Genomic DNA, 25,245 nt, shown 5'->3' on the forward strand with positions numbered 1-25,245 from the left:
TTCTTGCATCATTTACCACTGCTAATGCTATTGTATTAGACACTACAGTTCAGGTTACCTTCTGCCAAATTAACTGATATCATTCTAATTTATGGCAAGGGGGTATAAGAATTCTGTAGTTGCTGTTTGCAGATAGAGTGAAAAATGTCTAACTCAGCAAGTACCAAATTGTAAAATAATTTGCTGCTGCAGAGAGATGATTTAGAGAAACAAGTAATCTGAAACCATTATGAGTAAATGATGGTGGAGGGAGAGTTTGATAAACTAGAACACGTTGATGAGAAAATACTTTGTACATATATCTTCTACCACAAGTACCAGAAGATTATAAGGCTGCATAAATATTCCAAAAGTGTACGGCTGATATTACACGAACATTATTGTATCCATTTCACAGTAAATCTGAACAAGAGTTGTTTCCACAAGAAATAAATAAATACAGCAAATTTTGTCAGTGGTTAATTTTGCAACATTCACAAGGAATTCTCAACCTTTGAAATACTCATATCCAAGCTGAGGACAACCCCATACAACTGTCAGCATTTATCAACATACCACTTCCTTTAACATTTGGTTTGGTGTTTATAGGCACTCATCTTTTTGATTTATTTTTGTTTTTTTACCCAGCAAAGCTTTCAAGAGTTGGAGTGCTTACATTTTGTGCATGACAATTTGGGGGAACTATTGAAAGATATACCTCTTGAAAATCACCAGAGGACATGGAATGGTCCTGTGCAATGGCTACCATAATCATCCAACCTCACACCCTTAGATTACTTTGTTTTGGTTCACATTAAATCTATGGTGAATACTGAGAAACTGCATTTTAAAAGCTGTTGAAACAATTAAGAACAGTCCTGAAACAATAAGCTATGCCAGAGAATTATGCATTCGTTGCCTTGAATGATGCATTAAGCAAAAGTCAGTTTGAACAGTTGCTTTACATTTCCTTTTAGAGTTTTTAAATTTATGATTAATGTTTAATGTGTCAGAAATATAGGCATTTGAGATGTATGTTTATGGGAATTTTATATTTTTAGCTGGAGAATGTACTCCTACATTTGTTCCATGCAATTTTGAAACACCATATATTATTAAAAAAAAATAAATAAACAAGTAGGACTATTGAGATAAATAATTTTTCCTTTTACCTTGACATATCCATCTTTTGAACTGCTAGCAAATGTCTCTCCATTGTGAGAAAAGCTTACGTGTAGCACTTGATGGGTATGATCATTTAGAATTTCTGTTTCTATAGTGGGTGCATAAAATTTTAGTCTTTTATATTCATTCCACCAAGATATTTTTCCTGGTGCAATTGGTATGGCTTGATCAATTTTGAAATCCTGGCAGAAAAGTTTTTTCCATAACAATTCATCTGTTGCCACTCTGTACCAGGCTTTGCACACTCCTCTTGCTTTTACTAAGTCTGAACCATCAAGAAGGGAAAAAATTTGCAGCAGAAGGGAATCAGGTAACAGCTGCCAAAGTTTTGGTGGCTCCATTATGCAAAAAGAAGGCCTATAAAAACATCAACGAAAGAATCTAACTGCTTCTGAATTCCTGTTCATTGTCAACTGCTAGAAAAGAAAAATAAACTGAAGAATGCAAACCAATACAGTATATATAGTTTAATATGTGTACTGGAGTTTAACAAAATTATTTCAAACTTATATAATAGGGCTAAATCAAACACAAAATAAAAATTTAAATAAAAAACAGCTACCTTAACCAATAAACTTGACTTATATTTGCTAAATACCTAATAATATGGGGCCAGTCTCTTACCTACTAAAATGCAAATAAAGATCTTAAGAAATAAGATGTTTTTCAAATAAAGATGCTTAATGGACAAGGTCCATTAAGCATCTTTATTTGAATGGACAAATCCCCTGTCCATTAAACTCAAAAGAAATACAAAATCACCAAAGTCACTAGAACATAATGAGAATGTGCCACATTATTGAAAAAAAAAACATCAAATACTGCATTTTACTATACTTACCATGGGAGCCAGCAGGATATTTTGCAAGGTGGTGCACGTAGGAATAAATTTTTTGTTCACCAAATTTTCAAATACATGTAATATCTTAATTAAGTCAAGCTTGACTGATTTACATGTACAACCAAGCCAACATACACAAGCCTGATGATTATCAAGCTTGTGTATGATGGGTTTATATAAGAAAAAAATTGATGGCAATGAAGGTTTTATGAATGCAACTATATCAAAATTTGCAAATAGCCAGGAAGATTGCAATTTTTATTTAAAGATAATGATAAAAATGGGGTCTAATTCTGTTTTGAAAGTTATTTTAATTTTGTTCTTGTTTTGATAAATTATTTGAATTAATATTTTATTATTTTTTTCTGTAGAATTTGTATTGTTTTAATGTTTCAATAAATTAATGAAAATATTAAAAATTGTATACATCAAAATCCAAAGGTTTTCGATGTACTGTATAAAATTCCACCAATTTCGATGTATACCCTTCCACCATGCTGCCGGCGCCCATTATACTTGCTATGCAATGAAATACAGCATCACAAGTAATTTAAAACTTCTGGTAGTACAGTGGATATGAAATCTGAATACAGCTCAGAGGTGTGGGGACACACCTCTGAAGAGTACACTCATTAAGGGGGGAGGGCACACTGTTTGTATGAAGCACTTTTTAAACTTTTTTTTTTTTTTTTTTAATAATCTTCTTGGTTGACACAGTTCAGTTAAATGTATTGAAGTGTACAGACACTTCCCGACTTATATAAGGGTTGCATTACGCAGAACTCTATGTAAGTCAAAATTTACATAAGTCAGAATTTCGCTAAAGGCTTATGCAGCACTTGCAACTATGCTTGCTGAATTTGATTGAAGCAAAAAAAATGACAAAAAAGTGTGCAATTACAAAAATTTCAAAATTATAAAATTACAAAAAAAAGAGAGGAGCAGGCAAGTTTTACCTTTCGAGCATCGTTGCCAGAATCAACATCTCTAACTGATAAGTACACCACTGCAGAAGTTGAGGGCTGTGGAAATTTAGAAGGGTTTTTTTCGAACACATCACAAAATTTCTCTGCTGCTGCAGAATCGGCACTGGCAACTTCATTGCATACTTTAATGTGGAAACCAATGCGATGCTTGAACCTATTAAACCACCCGTTGCTTGCCACGAACTTGACTTGGGGTTTGCCTTACTTATCCTTAATATCTCCATAAATACTTACTTTTGCTTGAATGGCCATTAGACTCAGGGGCACTCACTTCTGAATCTGATTTTCCACCAATATTATTAACAGCTTTTCCATCTTCTATATAGCACTTGATCACTGTTGATCTTAAATGCATTGATCCTTTAACATGTTCTTTTATATGCGCACTGTCCTTTGAAATAACATTTACTGCTGAGCAACAAGACAATTCCCATGTAATAGATGACAAACTGTGTCATGCTTCTTACTTCTTAATCATTTTCATCTTCATTTCTAAATCAATTTTGTTTGGTTTCCTAGCACTGCCATCACTTGCACTTCCTACTGGTTGCTTTCCCTTCATCATTGTAATAAGTAAATAGGAATGAAGAGAAGATTCTGAAAATTTATTTATGTTTCTTATATGATTGAAGATTTCAGTGAAGGAGAAACACATTTCACCATAATAATGTAAAAACCCACACAATTCCAGTTATCAGGATTATCGCAAATGCAATAAGATCAAGTTTTCTACCCATTTATAACAGATTGCACTCATAAATATATGTAGTCTCAATTCTAATCTCAACGATGTCCATTTCCACTTGCAGTCTGCCAAATCCCATGTACTTTTTCTGACAGAATCTCAGTTATTGGTTGATTCAACTACTGCTCATCTCAGTTGCTCAAATTATTCGCTGTATGACCCCTTTCGCCTCAAAGGTGGTACTTGTGCACATGTCCGTTCCAATATTCCCTGTCACAGACTTGGCAATTTGGAATCTCCTCTTTTCGATCTTCTCTGGCTTAAAATCTCTCTACCTCATTGTGTCAAATTCATCTGTTGTCTCTACCATTCTTCCAACTCCATTAATTACTTGGAGCTTTTTGACTTCCTCTCTTTGCAACTTGACTTTCTGCAGTCCAACTTTCCTAACAGTGAGGTAATTTTCCTTGGCGATTTTAATGTTCACAACTCCAGCTGGCTTCCGTTTTCTAGTCACACTGACTCAGCTGGTCGAGATGCTGAGGCTTTTGCAATTACTAATGACCTTGCGCAGATTGTTCAGTTACTTACAAGAATACTGGACAATCCTAACCATACAGCCAATACGCTTGATCTTTTTCTCACAAACAACCGTTCTAAGTACAGTCGAAGTGAAAGGTCCTTTAGGCACCTCAGATCACAACTTGGTGATTGTCTCTTCCCCAATGGAGCTTTTATCTCATGGCTATTCCTATTCCCAACCTCGTATTGTTTGGCATTACAAGAATGCACAATGGGATGACCTGTGAGATTTCTTTTCTTCTTTTCCTTGGTCGGATTACTGTTTCAAAACTTCTGATGTCCTCAGATCGTGTCAATGAAATTATTCTTGCAGGAATGGAATCCTTTATCTCACACTCCACTTTAAAATCTCGTCCTTTATCTTAAGTCTTGGTATTCCCATAAATGTGCTAAGGCTGTTCAAGAGAAGAACTTTGCATATCGTAATTGTCTTGTTTCTAATTCTTCAGTTTCATTTTCTGCCTACACCAAAGCTCGCAACAATTGTAAAGCAGTTATTAATCAGTCCAAACTAGAGTTTGAACAGGCTAAGAGTAGAAAACTTGCTGCTTGCCCTAATGGTAGCCGAGCATTCTGGTCTCTTGACAAAGCTATTGGCCGCAACCTTTGCCCATCTCTGCTCCCACCTCTGTCCAAACCAGATGGTTCGGCTGTCACTTCAGCCAAGGATAAAGCTGACCTGGTAGCATCCCATTTTTCTTCCAACTCATGTATTAATGATCTTGGAAAAACATCTCCCACCACTCCCAACACGCCCCATTCAATGCCTCCTGTGGTCTTCTGTCAAAAGGATGTCAGGAGGAGGATTTTAAGAATCTTGATGCAGCCGCTGTTTTTCACTTCCTTATTCCAAAGGTGTTTTTCTTTCTGCTTGGAAATTTGCTCATATCCAGCCAGTTCCTAAAAAGGGTTGATTTGATTTGGTAGTTGTTGGCGCATCGGCTTCTGTGGCCATATTGCACCTCCCAAGGTTTTTACAGTACTTTGATCCAAGCCCGAGGCGGGAATCGAACCCGCGACCTTTGGGCCTAAAAAGGGTAACAAATCCCTCCCATCCAATTATTGTCCCATTGCAATTACTTCTACTCATTCTAAAGTAATGGAGAAATCAATTAACCGCCAACTCTTAAACTACCTAGAAACCTTCCATCTGATCAACGATCGCCAGTATGGATTCCATCAGTGTTGATCCACTGGTGATATTCTGGCTTATGTTACCCATTTATGGACTAATTCAATGGAAAAGTTCAGTGAAACACAAGTAGTGGATCTTGACATCTCAAAGGTTTTCGATCGTGTTTGGCATAAAGGTCTAAACAAGCTTCCATCTTATGGTTTGCCAACTGTTTTTTTTGTAATTGGTTATCCAGTTTTCTTTGTGATCGCTCACTGAGGGTGATGGTACGATGACTCTTGTCTTCTAACTTTTCCACTAATGCCGGTGTCCTCCTAGGTTCAGTTCTTTCCCCCATTCTTTTCCTCTTGTATATTAATGACCTTCTTCCATTGACTGGAAATCCTATCCATAGTTTTGCCGATGATAGCACACTGAATTCCACTTTCCATTTTGAGAAACCTTGTCCTGTTCAATCAGCTTCAACTTCTCAAAAATCTGCTACCAATTCCTTAAATGCGATCTCCAGGTAATTGTCCAATGGGGTAAAGACAACTTAGTTGATTTCAATCCTTCTAAAACTCAGTCTTGTCTTATATCTCGCAAAAAGGATTCTTCTGCTCCTATGCTTATCTTTGGTGACATTCAGATTTCTAGGCAAAATGATCTCTCTCTTTTGGGGATTACCCTGACTTTAATCTCTCTTGGCACAAGCACATTACAAATATTGCTTCCTCTGCATCCAAAAAACTTGGTTTTCTCTTTCACTCTCGGCACTACTTTTCTTCCAAACAGCTGTTCACTCTGTACAAATCGCAAATCCACCGTACCATGGAATATTGTTCCCATATCTGGGGTGGTGCCCCCAAAACCTCTCTCAGGCTTCTTGATTCCATTCAGAAGAGGGCAGTTAGGTTAATTAATGATTCATCTCTAACAGAGTCTCTCCACTCGCTGTCTGATAGATGTACTGTTTCTGCTGCATGCCTTTTCTACAGATATTTCCATGGGCACTGTTCTTCCGAATTGGCTTCTATAATTCCCGCTCTCTCTTTCAAAACAGTCCGAACACGTGTCACCACCAGCGAACATCCATTTACTGTCCAACTTCAAACTCACAGAACCAACTTTTCATCTTTCTCATTTATTCATTCAATTGTCGTTTTCTGGAACAACCTTCCTTCATACGTATTTCCTGAAAATTAGTCTACAGAAGTTCAAGTCTAATGTCAACAAATATTTTCTTTCGTCTTTTCAACCTCCAACCCAAGCACGGTACTAAGTACTACAGGTTCTAATACCTCTTGTGTTTGGGGTTTACATAAAGAAAAAAAAAAAAAAAAAGAAGCCCAATAAACCGGAAAGTGCAAATTGTTTTATGATTGTGACCTCCAGAAATGTTCTTTAGAAAAATATCAACAAAACCATTAAAAATTGATTCTTATAATGTAATATATGATAACGATGAACGGGTGGCCTTCCATTATAAAAATGACCTTTTAGAGAGATAAATAGCTTAGTTACATAGCAAAAATTTTAACTTCCAAGGTCTTGGAACGAATTACCAAAAAAAAAAAAAAAAAAAAAAAAAATGTTATTGGGTTCACATTGTGATGTTTTCACAATACCTCCATTTATTCCTATATGTTTTCATGATTCTTTTAAGTTTACACCTGTTGGCAAAAACTTACGTAAAGTCAAATTTACAGAAGTCGTGTATTACATAAGTCAGGGAGTGCCTGTATATTAATTTATAAAAGTTGTACACCCATAACTAAATTTTATGTCAAATCTGTTTATTTGAACTTGTTCTAAAAGAAAGGCATGACATTTATGAAATATTTTAAGGTGGGGGAGCACAAGACAAAAGTTTTGGAACCTCTGCTACAGCTTATTCAAAGCCTGAAAACCTCACCCCAGCATCCCCACTGGAAGTTCAGATGACTTTTTATTGATGTTTGACACATCCTATAGACTGCTGGAAGGTGATAGTGAGGAAATCCTAGCTCCCTGGAATCTGTGTTATTGTGAAAATATTTTAACTGATGGTAAAACCATCAGACTGTGGGAGTTCTATTATTAGGTCCCATATGGACAAAAAGCCTGGCTCAGTGGATGCTGTCCATTATTTCTGAAGTCTGTTGAGATGAGGGTTTATTGTACTAATAGGGTCTACAACTGCTTGGCTACTGTTCTTGATTGTAAGTGATGTAGGTACCAGGTAGGCAAGGAAAGACAGGAATGACATATCAAGCCCTAGGAGCAGGATTAGCCTTTTCTTTCATAGAGACCAATCTTTATTCCCAGTATGGAGTACAGTTACAAGGAAATCCAAGCACTTTCTGGATGGCAGACAGATTGTAGGAGTGACAAAGCATAGGGCAGGGTAGGCAGAGAACAATTGGTATAGACTGGTTCTTGATAACATATCTATAATCATAGAACCTTAACTAAAAATACGAAACAGATGAGGGTCAGAGGATTCTTAGACTTATGGGTGGATTTTCTGGCATAGGTCAAAAGAGTGAAAAGGACAGAATTTGGTATAGGATTTTGCCTAGGGGAAAAAGAGCATGTTTAGTTAATTTTAACAAATGATCGTGCAGCTATTTATCTTATAAAATTAGTTGTACAATAACTATTTACAAAAACTGAATCTATTTAGCAGTTTTTTTACATGGTTTAAACCATGGATTAAACTAGATAAAACACTCAAATTTCAAAATCATCCTTGTATGGTTGTTGTTATTTGGTTTTTAGGGGCATTAGCAACTAAGGCCACATTGCTCTGGGATATGCAGTGGTCATTCCCTGACCTTTCCGCATCCTCCATATTTGGTGGTGACGGGCTCGAACCTCGGTCTAATCAAGAAGCGTGTGCTATGCACTGCTGCTCCTTCCCACCTGGCTACAGAGGCGCCTCCTTGTATGGACATGTACCCATAATCATGTCAGAATCCTCTGACCCTCATCTGTTTTGTATTTTTAGTTAAGGTTCTATGATCATAGATATGTTACCACAGAACCAGTCTATACCAGTTGTTCTCTGCCTAATGCTTTGTCACTCCTACAATCTGTCTGCCATCCCGAAAGTGATCGGGATTTCCTTGATACACATCTTTCATTGCTGCCACAGTTTGAAAGAGAAAATAGTACATTTTGAAAACACTGAAAAAAACTCCAGTAGTCATGTCAAATTTCAATAATTTTGAAGGCAGCTAAGGCCATAAAGATTACATAAATTGAATTGAATGTATTTTTTTTTTTTTTTAATTTGCCTGTTTTGTAGATGAAAAGCCCCAACAGAAAACAGAATTTGAACATCTCATTCGATCACACTTTTCAAACCCTTCTGCTTCTATGGAATAGAAGTACTGATATAGCCGAGCAGTCATGAGCACGGGTACAGTAGCATATGCTCTTTGAGTAGACTATGGTTCAAGGCTGTAACTGATAAATACAATTAATGACTGCATTCATGATTTATTGTAAACTCCTCTGACTTGGTGGTTGTTCTGGAGTATATACAAGAACACTACTTTACAATAACATTTCAGAAGTATCTCTGAACTGTTATTAATTCAACCCTCCCCCCACACCAACAACTTATTTTTTTAAAAATTGCCTAATAAAATAAATATTTAAATATTAAAGCACTTAACATAAACATTTCATTAACTTATAGAAATGAAACTCATAGACCATTTTATCCCAGGAACAAACTATACAAGACAATTCAAAGAAGGCCAATATTTTAGTCTGGTTGAATTTGAAAGTGTCTGCAATTCTGCCCAGACACGATAGGAGGGAGTATATGATGAGATCCCTGTCGATCAATTCGGCCCTGGAAAGATTGTGCAAGGCTCAAGGGGTAGAATTTTTTTCAGCCTGGTCTGTACTTGTTAACAGAAGAGACTGTTTCTACAGGGATGCGATACACTTAAATAGAAAGGGTGCAAGAATGTTTGCTGATACTATCGAGGCAGTGTTAGGTGGGTCGGAAAACTGCTAGATTGGGGGGATACAAGGACTAATAGATTAACAGTAGCCACTGGCAGAGGTGAAAGTGATTCTTGCACTGCTTCTATTGGAATGAGCCGCAACCTGGAAAATAAGATGCAGGATATTTCAGAGACTGCTGGGAATCATTGGGGTACAAGTAAACACATGGGTTGTGTTAGGGTAGCTAAGAAAAAGAACAGGTGCATGTATACTTGCGTGTACACCAATGCTAGGAGTTTAGTAAATAAATTTGATGAATTTGAGGTATTGCTCAAAACATTAAAGGCAGATATTGTGGGGATTTCAGAGACGTGGTGTCACACAGATATAAGGAATGCAGAACTGGAATTTGGAGAGTACAATGTCTACAGAAAGGATAGACAGGATAGGAAGGGAGGAGGGGTTATGCTATTAGTTAAGAAATACATAAAATCCAAGGAAGTGAAGCCAGTTGACATCGCTGGACAGTGCAGTGTCGAGACAGTTTGGTGTGACATAAGCATTGGGAGATCAAAATTGAGAGTAGGAGTGTGCTACAGGCCTTATGACTCTGATGAGTATAATAAGAAACTGTACGGGGAAATAGAGTGGGCCAGTAAATCAGAGAGTCTTATAATGGGGGATTTTAATTTCCCAGATATTGACTGGAATTTGGGGACTGGTCACTCACACATAAGCAAGGTTTTTGTGGATTTATTGGATGATTGTTTTCTACATCAGCATGTTCGGGAGGCAACTAGAGGGAGTAATTCTCTTGATTTGATTATCAGTAGTGATTCTTCCTGCATTAAGAATCTGCAGGTAAATGAACCACTAGGTGGCAGTGATCACAGTGTGCTGAAGTGGGATTTACTCAAAGAGATAACTACCATTAGGGGTAAAGGGAAGGTTTATTGCTTTCGTAAAGGCGACTACGATGGACTGAGACAGTATTTAAATTCTATACAGTGAGACCAACTGATGATGTTACCAACAGCAAATTCAAAATGGGAAGCATTCAAAGAACTTATCTTGGAAGCTACTAGGCTTTACATACCAACTAAGAAATATTGTTCAAGGTTTAGGCCTAAGTGGATGTCAGATGAACTAATGAGACATATGGCAGGGAAGAAAAATGCATGAGATACATACAAATTAACACGTGACACAGAAGCCTATGATAGATACAAGTTGATTTGTAACCAAGTTAAAAAGGAGGTTAGGCAGGCGAAAGCAGATTACGAGATATCTTTGGCAAGGGATGCAAAGAAAAACAGAAAAGAGTTCTTTACTTATGTAAACTCTAGAAGGAAGGGGATGAATCAGATTGGTCCACTTGATATCGATGGGTCAACTGTTGATGATCCTGCTCAGGTAGCTAACAAACTAAATGAATATTTTGCATCGACATTCACACATGAGGAGTTATTCAGCGACGGGAATGCCAGAGGTGTATTCTACTCTGGCAGTAAGCTACAGAATCTTGTAATGACTGAGAGTAAAGTGGAGGAGAGATTGTTGAAGATAAACACAAGAAAGGCACCTGGGGCGGATGGGATCTATCCAGTTATATTAAAGGAGGCAGCAAAGGAAGTAAGCAAACCCTTAGCCATAATTATGAGAGCTTCCTTGGACTCAGGGGAAGTACCCATGGACTGGAGATGTGCAAATGTGACCCCAATTCACAAAGGAGGATCAAAGGGCGACACAAGTAATTATAGACCTGTTAGTTTAACTTCTGTTCCTGAAAATTAATGGAGGCACTGGTTAAAGAAGCACTGCAGGATCATCAAGACAAGACTGCAGTTATAGCTCGGACACAGCATGGTTTTGTTAAGGGGAAGTCTTGCCTGACCAATTTGATTGGATACTATGATGCAGTCACAAAAGAACTGGATGCAGGGAATAACTTGGATATTATATACTTGGATCTTAGAAAGGCTTTTGATACTGTTGCACATGGAAGACTGCTGCACAAATTGGAGCAGTGTGGCATTGGAGGCAAATTGCTACTATGGATAAATGGGTGGTTGAGGGGGAGAAGACAGAGAGTGGTAATCAATGGACACTGCTCATCGTGGACTAATGTTATTAGTGGAGTCCCTCAGGGTTTAGTATTGGGTCCATTATTGTTTTCTGTATTTATAAATGATATTGATGATGGTATATCAAGCTTAATGTTCAAGTTTGCAGACGATAAGAAGATTTGCAGGGTTGTCAAGGACACTACTGACACTATGCTACTGCAACAGGATCTGGAAAGGTTGAGCAGATGGGTTGAGAGGTGGCAAATGAAGTTTAACATTGACAAATGTAAAGTACTACATATGGGAAACAGCAACCCCAGAGCAACGTATCAACTCTGTGGTACTACACTGACAGTGGTAGAGAATGAAAGGGACCTGAGGGTGGTTGTGCAGGCAGATATGAAGTTCTCTGAGCAGTGCAGATGGGCATGCAAGAGTAGCTCATGGTGTATTGTCAATGATATATAGGAATTTTTCTAGCAAGGATAAGGAGGTGATTATTCCCTTGTATAAGGCAATGGTTAGGCCACACCTAAAGTACTGTATACAGGTCTGGAGGCCTCATTTCAAGATGGATGTAGAGATGCTGGAACGAGTACAGAGAAGGGCAACAAGATTAGTGAATGGAACAAAGGGGTGCGCTTATGAAGAAAGGCTTAAGTTTTGCAAATTACAGTGTCTGGAGACTAGGCACCAGTGAAGTGATCTGATAGAGGTGTATAAAGCCTTGAATGGTTTGAGCATGCTCAATGCTGATGGGATTCTTCCTCTTGCTCAGAATAATCACCTGAGAGGGCATAAATTCAAATTGAGGAAAGACAGATGTAGGATAGATGTAAGGAAATTTGCCTTCAGCCAGTGAGTGGTTGGTCGGTGGAACAGACTTCCATCCCTTGTTGTGGAAGTTGATAGACTAAATAAGTTTAAGGCTCAGTGGACAGGTATTTCGAACGAACAGAGGGGTGAAGTGGAAGTGGTTATTTTTTATTTATTTATTTATTTTTTTTTTTTTGGCTGATGCTGCATAAGCTTGCTTTGTTGCATCAAATGCCTCTACTAATGCTAATGCTAATTTTGGGATGAGTTTCAACATAAAAATGACAAAGCAGTCTAGAGGCATTTTTGGATTTAAAGCACTGCTAGTGAGTTGCATGACTTCAAATTTGTGTCATCTGATGTCATTTATGTTCTACCATTCAATGATTAATAAATGTAAGTGTTCAAGTGTTCAGTTAATTTAGATAAAGCAGCATCCTACACTACCAGCTCAAATATTAACATTACTGCACCTGGAATTGCAATTATTTGGTAACTGCAGATTCTCTATTAGCAGACTGTGCATAACAAACACTCACTGGCATGTAAAAGTAGATTCTGCAGAACACTAATGAAAACCAGTGTCAACACAATGGTTCGAGTTCTACTAACAAACTCCACCTGAACCAGTCTATCCTCTTGCAAAACAATGTGCAAAAACTTCAAAATTTGCAGAACTAGCCTGCAAGAAAATATTTCTTCAAGCAGTCTTTAACCTATTTTGATTTTCAATGAGTCAATGCTACCTCACTTTAATGCAACTCCATCTGTTAAACCCTATGGTCACATAGGGTTTAATGGTCAGTTCGAATGATTTTGAAGCGGTTCCTCCCTTAAACAAATCTGGGTTCCCATTGTAAACCATGTAATTTTCAAAGCATATCTCTGCTGGCAGGTAAACTGCTAAGAGAGGTGCAGCCTGCTATGATGAAATTATGTATAAACAGAAACCAAGGCAACTCATGTTTGACACCATCAAGGGACCATTTTCCATACAGCCACAACTTCACATCTGGAGGATGAATAATATATGATTCTATTTTGCACTAATTTTGCTTAATGAACCTATCCGTTTCATACAGCAAGATATAACTGTACATGGTGCACTGGCAAATAAGATTCTCACATCACAACAACAACAAAGGGTGCTACTGCCTTTGTGATGTATGCACTGCTGATGGAAGGGTCAGCATTCAGTATAGCTAGTATATTCAGTATAACTGACATCTTCCACAAGGCTGACCATGGCCACATCTGTTAGAATTTAATTCCTTGATGTTGTGGTGGCAAATATGCATCAGTTGGGATGTTAAGACTGTGGAAGGTCCCATAAAAACTTAATGTTCACCAATCTGTTTGGTCCAAGCACAGTTTAACAGGTTGAAGAAAGTTATAATGTTTCTTAAATATTCTACCCTAAATGAATGTACAATACTTTTTTTGGTACCTTCAAGCTTTTTTTTTTGCATGCTATTAAAAAGAATGAAAAATTTGAAAAAGATTTTTTTTTAATAATCCCCTTGGCACTGAATTAAATGAAACAAAATATAATTTGGGAATCATAAACTGGATAAATGTAATCAGTGACAAAACTACCATACTGCTAGGTCTGACACTGCAGGTTTCACCTGCCTACTAGTTCTATCAGGGAGTCAGGAGGCCCAACAACTGGTTTAGTATTACTATCAAGGTCATGTGATGCCATTTGCCATTTTGGCAGGGCAGAATTTAGTTTTGCCTCTGAATGTGGTATTAGCATAATAATAATAATGCTATTATTAATGATATTATTGATGCCACCTTGAACTCTTATGATCCTAAAATCTATTTATCAATTTCCTTTTATACAGTTTGACTGTCACTTAAAAATTTTATTAATTATTAATTCTAATTAATTAATTCTTCCTCCAGACCAATGTTCCAAACTTGCTATAAAATTAGGTTGTTGTTTATATTCCATCACTTTTTAAAAGTGACAATATTTTTCCCCTCCCTTTCTTATCAGATTTTCCTTGTACCTTTCAAAACACACATACAATCCCAGAGTGTATATGGGTTGACATCCTATTCATTTCAACCTCTTTGCTAAGATTATTTGATAGATCTCTTTTTTTTTCTTCCATCTTTCAAGAGATTCTACCTGCTCACTACTATATTCATTATGAGTAAAAAGGAATTTCTATTCTACTGATTTTCATGGGAATTATCAGCAGCAGCATCTTTTACTTTGGCCTTAGATTTCCTCAGGCAATTATATTGGCACTGCAGTAAAACTGTTTGCAGAGACCTAAGACTGAAGGAGTTTTGCACTTTATCCAATGTTCACTTCAAATTTGTAATCACATTATCTGAGGAAAGGATAAAGCGTATCTTCAAGACGTGTATCTTCTTCAAGGTGTCCTGGAACACCTCATCCCAGTTTCAATTTTTCAGTTTTACAAAATTGAAAAATTAAATAATTTATTTTTAATTTAATTACTAATTTATTAAATTAAAAATAACTAAAAAAATTTAAAAATTTAATTAAATTAAAAATGAACATTGGCATAAGGACCTATGTTTTTTGTTCAACTATAAACTGTTGTTTTAGTTCATAGCAATTAGCTAAAAATTAAATCAATAAATTAAACCTCTGGATTCTAAGAAAATCTCTGCAGGTTTCAGATTGCTGAAACATCCTGAAACATTTAATGTCATGTCATTTTACCTCCATGTTGTATGCACTAAAGTCTGACCACTGGCTGCAAAGTCAAACCTTTGCAATATTTTGATGAAGCCAATATCAAAATGTAGAGCTTGGTAAGGAATTTCCAAAACATACAGCACATAGGGCCACTACACAGCCATTTTTCCAAGGGAAAAATAAAAAAAGGTAAATGCCAAATATTCAAGTCAGTAACATAACATCAGCCGGTTATATACCACAAACAAGTGCTGAAAGGTTAACAATGGCCATAATGTTTAAAACAATATTAGCATGTTTATTTAATTACCATTAAACTGATCTATAACTGATCAGTGCTCAGCATATGGAATTTACTCTGATTTTTAAGATAAATGGCTATCTAGTAGCCCAACATTCTATATGTTTTGGAAACTGTTTATCAATCTGCAAATTTTAATGCTAGTTCCATCAAAACACTACATTTCACACTACTATATCCTCTTGTTAGAGAACTCTCAGAATTTAAATTGATATTTCAATTGCTAACATTGAAAGCTAACCTAAAATATGGTTTTCCACAGACTATCTTCAAGTCAGTAACATAAAGTAACCTACACCAGATCACCATTCCAGAACTTATCCAAATAAGTTCTGCATACCTTGGTGAAAATGCTTAAGTATTTGCTGGAAACCCTCTATTCAGGATTGGGGGGGGGGGGTCAGAAACCTCTTACCCCAAACTGCTAAGAGAATATCTCTTCTAGATCGTGTATTTTCCTATCCATCTGTTAGAGCTGTTAATTAGCTTAATGTTGACCTAGCATTACCTAGTCAGCCCAAAATGATGTTGGATTAACTCTTATTCAACACAGAATGAAATTGTTGGGAGTTAACAGTAATTTGAACTTTTCTTTCTCCTTAGCCATCTACTGATGAACTTGATTATCTTTATTTCCTTCAGATGTTCTCTCTTTGTTGTATCATGAATGCTGTAATTGATTTTGTTATAAGTGCAATTTTAAATCTCAAGCTTTGCTTTATATTAGCTAATCTAATTGGATGTATGTTGTTCTTGCATAATGTTTTGATTTTTTTTTTTTTGATGATGTAAACTCCTGTGGTTTCACTTATATAGAGCAGATAAATTTGAAGTACATTACTTTACAATATTCCTCTTACCAATAAACTGATGATTATTTTCTTATTGATAGTTGCTGCTACTGCTTGTGACAATTTCTTGGCAGGCATGTTACATAGAGTTCATATTAGCATACTCAGTTGATGTCAATACTCTGTAATGCAATCTGCATGACAGTGCAAGTAATGCAACCAGATTGGCACACTTTTATCACTGAGTAACACTACATCATAATTCTTTTGGACCTGAAAATGGATTTGTAGTTTAAACACAGCATTTTACAAAACTGGAGTACTGAATAAGGAATTAAATAATTTTTGTTGTTTTAAAAAGAATGTCAAAAGTCAGTGTATATAATCCTTTCAAAAAGCAAATAAGTATCACAAAATTTTGATGTCTCTTAACTTTAGGGGTACACCTCATGCTGCGTCGGCTATAAAATATTGCTAGACATGTAAAGCATAAAGAACGATGCTAAGCAGCAATGAAAAAACTACGTTTATTACTTAGTGCATCAATCACATATTGTGGAAGAGCTTCATGAGTTGTATCAGTACTGCAACTATTCTATATAAAATGTATTCATCTAATGGAGAAGTATGTTGCTATTTATTTAAAGTATATGACAATAACTCATACTTTAATTAAATAGCAACGTACTTCTCCTTGGCACGGTTTTATTTACAGAAGTGTAGCTAAGTGCTTCCAAAATTTGAGTTCGATACAGTAAGTAGCACCTAATTTTCCAATTACTATATACCGAACACAGCTATGTTTGACATGTAAAATGGCATTCTTAACTAGATACTCATATTGTAAATCGAAAATTGCCTTTAGATATTTTTCTGTCTGCATTTTTGTGCAGAATATTAACACAAATTGCTGACTTCCATTTTGGACTCTACTCACACATAAAAATTAATTAATAATCAAAAAGCAAAGTGGGCTATTATCTTTTGGATTTTTCGTGTGCCTTGCCTAAAAATTACAAAATATTAATTCAAAGTCAAAATATTATTTCAACAATCAAATATCCAAAATAAACTCCCAGCTTGTTAAACGCAAGCTAATAACATTTATTTAGTTGCATATTTTTAGAATGCCATCGCAACTTACAGTAAAACATAAAAAAAAAAAAAAAAAATGTAACTGTAGAAAGTAATTTTCGCATTATAACGTAAATTCTGGTATATGTTTACTTATATATTATACTTATATATATGATTGTATATACTCACGTTACTACCAGAAATATAAGATACATGGAAAAATTTATACTGCTGAATCGTTTCTTCAGTGCATTTTCATGTTCAACATACAATAAAAAATCCATTCATTATTATAAGTGCTGAAATAAAATAAAATTTCCGCGAGTCAAAGAATTGAAACCTTGAAAATATAACTCAGAAAGGTGGGGGAGGAGGGAAAGCGTCCAGAATCATCGGGCAGAAACGTGAGAAAAATAACTGTGGTCATTGTATATTTAAAACTTAGCAAACTGGGCAGCAACTATGTTAAAATTGACAACAATTGCGTAAATGGATGGAGAATTTTCTATTTTATTCCACATATGCACGACTGCATAATTAAGTCGAACTTGCCTAACATTTTAGCAAACTGGGCAGCAACTATGAAAATTGACAACACGTAAATGGATGAAGATTTTCTATTTCATTCCACATATGCAAGGCTGCATAATTAAGTTGAACTTGCCTAATATTTTAGCAATTTTTACATATGCCCACAGTATTTCTTGGATTTTTTTTTTTTTTTTTTCTGTTAGAAACGAAGGCTCACCTAAGCCACGAATTGTTACGCTTACTTTGACATTCCATAACCTCCATCTCTCCAAATGATTTCCAAACGTAAATTATGAATATTTAATTAAACGACATTATCAATTGAAAGAAAATCATGCAAACTTTTTACACATAGTCTAGGTTTAACAAAAATGTTTGAAAAAACTGCAGTACCTGTCTGCAAGCAGTCAGATTTCGTTATCTAACCATAATTGTTTACAAACTCTAAAACTGCCATAAATAAATAAAACGAAAGCGGCTTCCAAAAAAATGCCAACAAAGCGATGGCCCTCTACACATACTCACATAAGAGGACTAAAAAAAAAAAAAAAAAAGAAAAGAAGAAAATTAAGAGTACTGTATAGGCAAATATCAAAATTCACAGATTTTGCAAAGATAAGATATAAAAATTCTGAGTATCTAAAGATTCTACAGAATTCTCTTCAGTTTCTGATTTCATATTAAAATTTCCAAATAAAATAATAGAAAGTGAAAAATATTAAGTAATGAAGAACATTAGCATTAGTAGAGGCATATGATGCAAGAAAGCAAGCTTATACATCAGCCAAAAAAAAAAAAAATCCCATTTCACCGACCCATTCGCTCTAAAAGCTTGTCCAGTTCTTCCTTGAATTTATTTATTTAAGCTATAAAACGAAACATGGAAGTTTCTTCCAGCAATCAACTACCCGCTGGCTAAAGGCAAATTTTAGCACATCTATTCTACAACTGTCTTTCCTCAACATGAATTGAATTAATGTCCTCTCAGGAGATTAATTTGGGCAAGAGAAAAAACCCCATCAGCATTGAGCCGCTCAAATCATTCAAGGTCTTATACACCTCAATCAGATCAACTCGAAGGTGCATAGTCTCCAGACGCTGAAATTTGCAGAACTTAAGCCTTTCTTGGCAAGAGCATCCATTGGTTCCCCTCACTAATCTTGTTGCCCTTCTCTGTACTCGTTCTAGCAACTCTACCCCTTCCTAAAATGAGGCCTCCAGACCTGTATGCAGTATTCAAGGCGTGGCCTGACCATGTCTTATACAAAGGGATAATCACCTCCTTATTCCTGCTAGCAAAATTCCTGTATATCATTGACAATACCACATGACCTGCTCTGGCAACCTGTCTGCACTGCTCAAAAATCTTCGTATCTAACTGCATAATCACTCCCAGATCTTTTTCATTCACAACCACTCTGTGGTGCTTTTCTCTGGAGTTACTGCTACCCATATGCAACACTTTGCATTTGTCAATGTTAAACTTCAGTTGCCACTTCTCAGCCCAGCTCTCCAACTTTTCTAGATCCTGCTGCAGTAGCATACTGTCATTACTGTCATTAACAACCCTGCTGACTTTTCTGTCATCTGCAAACTTGGACATTAAGCTTGACACATACTTTTATCAATATCATTGATATATCTACAAAACAACAAAATGTCCATCATGGAACCCTAGGGGACCCCCATTAATAACATTAGTCCACAAAGAGCAGTGTTCATTAATTACCACTCTCTGTCTTCTCTCACTGAACCATCCTTTTATCTATTGTAGCAACTTGCCCTTATTGCCATACCGCTCCAATTTGTACAGTAGTCTTTCACGTGCAACAGTATCAAAATCTTTCTTGAAATCCATGTGATAAAAATATAATTATTTTTGCCTCCAGTTCCTTTGTGACCATATCATAGTATCCAATAAAATCGGTCAGACAAGTCTTTTAGTCTGAATTATTACTGCAGTCTTGTCATAAACAAACATTTTACTGTTACTGTTTCCTTTTTTTACAGTCTGGTGCAGCCACTCAATCCCACATGGAGTTCAGAACTGACTTTTTATATCTGCCTATTTCCGGGAGGAGGAGGGGGAGGGCAAAGGAAGAAGTCATCCCACATTCTTCTTTTGTTTGTTATAGTGTTTTAGGCGCATTAGCAACTTTGGCATTATTTCACCATCTGTATTATATTTATAAATTTGCGTTTCCTTTGGTCGATTTGCTAGTTTGCTGGACGAACTTCCCGAGTTTTCGAGATAAAAACTATGTTACCCACCTCTGGGGCCAACTAACTCAGCCACTTTGTAAAAAAAAAAAAAAAGCCCATAAAATTTTCTTACTTCATCGACAGGGTTCGAACTCAAGAGGACGGAGTTGTCCTCTCCACCCGGTGTGGAGAGGATAGCTAGCCAACCAACTGTGCTCTCAGCAAGGGCCAAAGCATAATCTTCTAACTAGGGGAAAAATTATCATTATTCTCCCCTTTATTTCGAAATGTACAGTATCTGGTAACTTTATTAGGATCATGGTAATTGGATGTATGCAACACAATGTACAACATTATGTTAACCAGCGAAGTCACATGTGACGTGCAAGAAAGCAATATAAAGTTGTGTGATCCAGTTACCTTACAAAAATGAGTTCACCAGGATTGGGGAATAGAAGAGATCTCTAGGATATGTCACTGGGTGTTTAGCGTCTGCAGTGTCTGCAGCATAGAGGGTATTTTCACTTGTCGAGTGTTGAAAAATTAGTGTCACTAGAAAACGACTTGACAAGGTATTCGACATCTGGAACGGATTATCACATAAAGTTGTCGCCAACTCAATTAATGGGAAAAACTCTGCATTTAATCAGGAGCATCATAGATATCAGTAGCAAAATGTGAAGATCTCTATAACGAATGCACTATGGATATAGTCAGGGGAGGACTGGCCGTAGTTGGCCTCGTTGGTCCTATTAATTTTGGCCCCACTTTTTGAGAGTGGTAACATGCGAGACAAATCGTATTAGCACCGGCGGTGATTTCCACCCCATAGCTTCAAGGGCCATTTCGCTCCTGGCGTGGTCACCGGATGGAAAAGACCAGGATTCGAATCCGTTCAATGACGTTAGTAACTTTTATAAGCTTTTTTTCCACTCTGTGTATCAGTTAGTTGGGCTCAGGCATGGAGAGTACGGGTTTGTCCATGGAAACTTCGATTTTTCGTCCAGTGAAACAGGCAAATTGACCAGAGAACACACTCAATTAATGGGTACATGAGTTAGTTCTCAGGTGACCTAATATGACTCTTTACTTTAACCTGAAAATAAGGTCGCATTGGTGCCAGGAATGACACAGAATGAGCGCAGTAGAACTGCGGGAGGTAGGTTGTCATACTGATTCAGCGTTTCCGCACCAATAGATGGGTGCATATGGAGAAAACCAAACGAAGCGCTAAAAATATCCCGTTGTCAGTGTTGTGTACCAATGGTACAATTTATTACAGAAAATATAATGGTGTACAGCATACTTATGTGGCATACACTTGGTCTTCTGATCCCACTGGAGTGCAATATGAACGACAGAGAATATCTCTGAACATATCTGCAAGTTAGGTATTCCCAACAATGGTGATTGTCTACCATACTGAATAAATTATCAACATGTTCAATGTATGAAAGAGTGGAGTTTGAGGAACATACGAAAGACTTCAAGCATCTTCCTCGGCCAGCAAATTCTATCTGCCGTAATTACTACAGGAATTAAGGACAGTTTTTGTTACATGAATCATCCAAACGTGACTTGTTTCGCATGCCACATTTCAATATCTTGTGGAACCCAGGTTAAAAAGTATTTGTATAGTGATTACAGATAACCCTGGTCGCTATTGGCCCATGATAATTGTAATTTATATTTAAAATTCATTAAAAATTTAATGATCGACGATTACTATAGTTATTTGTAATCCCCCCACTTCCTCACAATATGGCCATAAGCACTAGTATGAGGCCGCTGCAAGTTTTCCGCGGTAAGAATTTTTTCCAGTCCGCATCTGTCTCCACTGCTCAGAAAACATATTTGACTGCACAATTATCCTCAGGTCTTTTTCATTCTCCACTGCGATCAGTGTAGTACCGCACAATTGGTACGTTACTCTGGATTACTGTTACCCATATGCAGTATACTTTGCATTTGCCAAAGTTAAGCTTCAGCTGTCACCTCTCAGGCCATCTGCCTAACTTTCCTATATCCTATTTCAGTCGTATCCTGTCATTACTATCATTAACAACAATGCCACTATTCGTATCGTCTGCAAACTTTCACATTAAACATGATAGAACCTCACCAATTTCATTGATAAATATAGAAAACAACAATGGCAACACACTATCTTCTGCCAATCAACCATCCCTTTATTCATAGCAGCAACTAGCGCTTAATGAAATACTGCTACAATTTGTACAGCAGTCTTCCGTGTTCAACAGTATCAAAAGCTTATCGAAATTCCAAGTATATGATATAATTTTATTATTATTTTTTTTTTTGCATTTGGTTCCTTTGTGGCCACATCGCAGAATCCAATCAAACAGGTCAGTCAAGATTTCCCCTAAACAAACCCATGTTGTGTCTGAACTATAACTACAGTCTTGTCTAGATGATCCCGCAATGCTTCTTTAACAAGTGACTCCATTATTTATCCCGGAACGGAAGTTAAACTAACAAGTCTGTAATTATTCGTGACTCCCGTTCATCCCACTTTGTGAATTGGGCATACATTTGCAAATCTCCAGTCTGTGGTCCCATCCCTGAATTCAAGGATGCTCTTATAATTATGGCTGATGGTTTTCTTACTTCCTTTGCTGCCTCCTTTAATATAACTGGATACATTCCAGTCACCCCAAGTGCATTTCTTATGCTTAAATTCAACAATATTTCCTCTTGTAAGACACAAAGTCTTACAAATTAAATTAAATGTCTATATAATCAATGATAGAACGCTAGATAGAGTGATATTGTAAAACCTTACAAGAAAACACTTAAAGTCACAAATATTGTTTAAGATAGTGGGTCTCACGCTAAAAGAATTTAATTAAGTGGAGTCTATAGTTAATGTAAAAGCAGATATACCGTGGAAATAAACATTAGAAAGAGTTTTGAATCAGTGCCCACACCGGAAACAGCAAGCGAAGATAGCAAGACGGAACAGTGGGGGGTCAACTGATAGTATGGCAAGGGACGGTTTGGTCCAGAGATGACAATAGGGGTACCAGCGGGGGGCGTTCTTGTTTACTGCAAACAGAGCGGGCGTGGCGAGACAAATCAAGTAAATGGACGCAGGTGCTTCCTGGATGATACTGAGCTCCGAAATTTCGATCACCTTCCAGAATATTCGAGAATTCTCTAGAAACGGAAGTCCTCTCTACACCGGAAGGGGCTCGACCGTCGTGTCATGGGTCATAGGCAAATGAGAATGGAGACGATGATGGTCAGATAGAAATGATTGGTTGAGGAAAGGAGGGGCGTTATGAAATTTTGGGTAATAAAAAGGCAAGAGCGCGCGAGTTCAGGAGTGATGAAATTTTTCGGAATGTGATAAAGATTTTTTCGGAGATGATAAAGTTTTTCGGAATATGATAAAGTTTTTTTCGGAAGGTGATAAAGTTTTTTTTTCCGGGAGTGATGAAGTTTCTTTGGAGGGCGAAAAGGGTGTTTTTGGAAAGATAGGCCCAGGAAACAGTCCCCGGAAGCGATCCACCAGTAGAACCAGTTATGGTGAGTTCACTAAATTCTGATGGCTTTAACAAAGTGTAGATAAGTTACGGAAAGGGGAACTTTCTCGAGATGGAACATAGAAGTCCGAAAGCGTCCACCGAGAAATATATTTGAAAGGAGGACAGCGAGATTATGCTAACAGAAGAACACCGTACCGTCCTGTAGAAATAAAGTGATGGGAAGCGACTCCTACTGAATGATCCGGAACAGCAAAGAAGGATACGACACCAGGATGATCGGCAAAGCGAATAGTGTCCCTGGCAGAAGTTAGCATTCCGGAATCGGAGAAGAACGTTCCCAAACCAATGGAGGACCCGATGCAGAGCTGAAAGTCACAGCCCACACGTTGTATTAGCGGTAAGATCCAAATCCCCAGAAGTAAGTGGTTAAACAACGAATTTACCTCTATGTAATTGCAAAGGACTGCAGGGAAGATTATATAAATATTAAATGAGATTTAGGGAAACATACAATTAATCCAATACATGTTGTATAGATAAGTAAGGAAATATCATAGAAATAGTTTAATGAAGGATGGTTTACAGTTGTGGTCTATTTACCGATCAATTAATGGAGTAAAAGTAATAATTTTGGACGGGTTAGCCTATAGAGCAGGTACAGTTGTATGTTATTTATATAATGTTACTGAAGTAGAGAAATTAGTCGCCATATGCTGAAGTTTACCTGAGGGAATGAAGAAATAAATAATCCCATGTATATTTCATTTACCTGTAACTTTAAAGTGCTGGGGAGAGAATAGAATAGAATAGTTTGTAAAGTGGACATTAAATTCCAGAAGAAGAATTGTATCAACCATGAAGAAGAATGTAGGATTGTGCTAGATAGGTATGAAAAAGAAAGATATAAATAGATAAATAATAAATGTCAATTGTAATTAAGAAAGAGTTAAATTAAACTGATTGTACGAGATGTTAGTGGGCCTATAGTAAGAAGAAGATGATGGATGGGAGAGCCTAATGACCAGGAACGTGATCCATGCCCTGTACCTATATATGAAGTGAATAATGTGTAATGATTTGTCTTATCTTTTATTTGTAAGTATGTATAATAAACTGATTGTATTTCACTTAATGCAAATAGTGTTTAGCCATTTCTGAACACACAGCACAATCCAAAGGAGGAGTGATCTAATATAGGAACTCCCACAGAACCGGAATTCTTCTGTGAGCTAACAAGTCAGATGCAAAGTGGGGATTTTTAAGAATAAATATAATAATAAATAAACAATAAAAAATATATATATAAGAAAGAAACCCCACCCCCACACTCTGCTTTGCTCTCAGTTAATAAAAAATCATTTAACTCCATGTTAGAGTTCGATAAACTTCTGGCCTCCACTTTCCTACAGAATTTCTCATGTGAAAATGTAGATACAAAATGCTGATTCAGTTTGTCAACTACCTGAGCAGGATCATCAACAGTCGAACAATTGTTATCAAGTGAACAAATCTGATACATTCCCTTCCTTCTAGGTTGTACGTAAAAAAGAAGTATTTGCTGTTTTTCTTTGCATTCTTTGCCAAAGATTTCTCGTAATCTGTCTCCACCTGCCTAACTTTCTTTGTGATTTGATTACAGACTAGCTTATAACTCCACTAGGTTTCTGTGTCGCTTCTTTTATGTGCAACCCATGCATTTTTATTCTCTGCCACCAGTCTCATTAGTTCATCTGAAATCCATTTAGGTCTAAATTGGTTCATCTGAAATCCATTTAGAACTAAATTGGTTCATCTGAAATCCATTTGGGTCTTTAAGAGTGTTTTTTAGTTGTTGTGAAAACCCTAGTAGCTTCAATGATTAATTTTTTAAATGCTTCCTATTTAGAATTTGCTATTGGTAACATCACCAGTTGTTCCCACTGTACAGAATATTAAAACTGTCTGAGACTATTGTA

General features: G+C 36.7%; 1 protein-coding gene across 2 annotated transcripts in view; it reads right to left on the reverse strand.

Annotated features, from left to right (window-relative positions):
* Positions 1-18,069, reverse strand: part of Fbw5 (F-box and WD repeat domain containing 5) — a 107,699-nt gene extending 89,630 nt beyond the window's left edge. Inside the window, exons 1-2 of one of the 2 annotated variants that reach the window (XM_090370488.1) lie at positions 17,973-18,069; positions 1,152-1,580 (exon numbers count right to left, since the gene is read on the reverse strand). In XM_090370488.1, the coding sequence (XP_090226614.1) occupies positions 1,152-1,505 (354 nt within the window). In that variant the 5' untranslated portion in view covers positions 1,506-1,580; positions 17,973-18,069. The remainder of the gene's footprint in view (positions 1-1,151; positions 1,581-17,972) is intronic. The other variant, XM_090370489.1, reaches the window with a different exon arrangement.
* Positions 18,070-25,245: the final 7,176 nt, after the last annotated feature.

The sequence above is a fragment of the Mastigoproctus giganteus genome, chromosome 3 (assembly GCF_048544385.1).
Source record: "Mastigoproctus giganteus isolate SK-2022 chromosome 3, ASM4854438v1, whole genome shotgun sequence".
NCBI classification, from domain to species: domain Eukaryota; kingdom Metazoa; phylum Arthropoda; class Arachnida; order Uropygi; family Thelyphonidae; genus Mastigoproctus; species Mastigoproctus giganteus.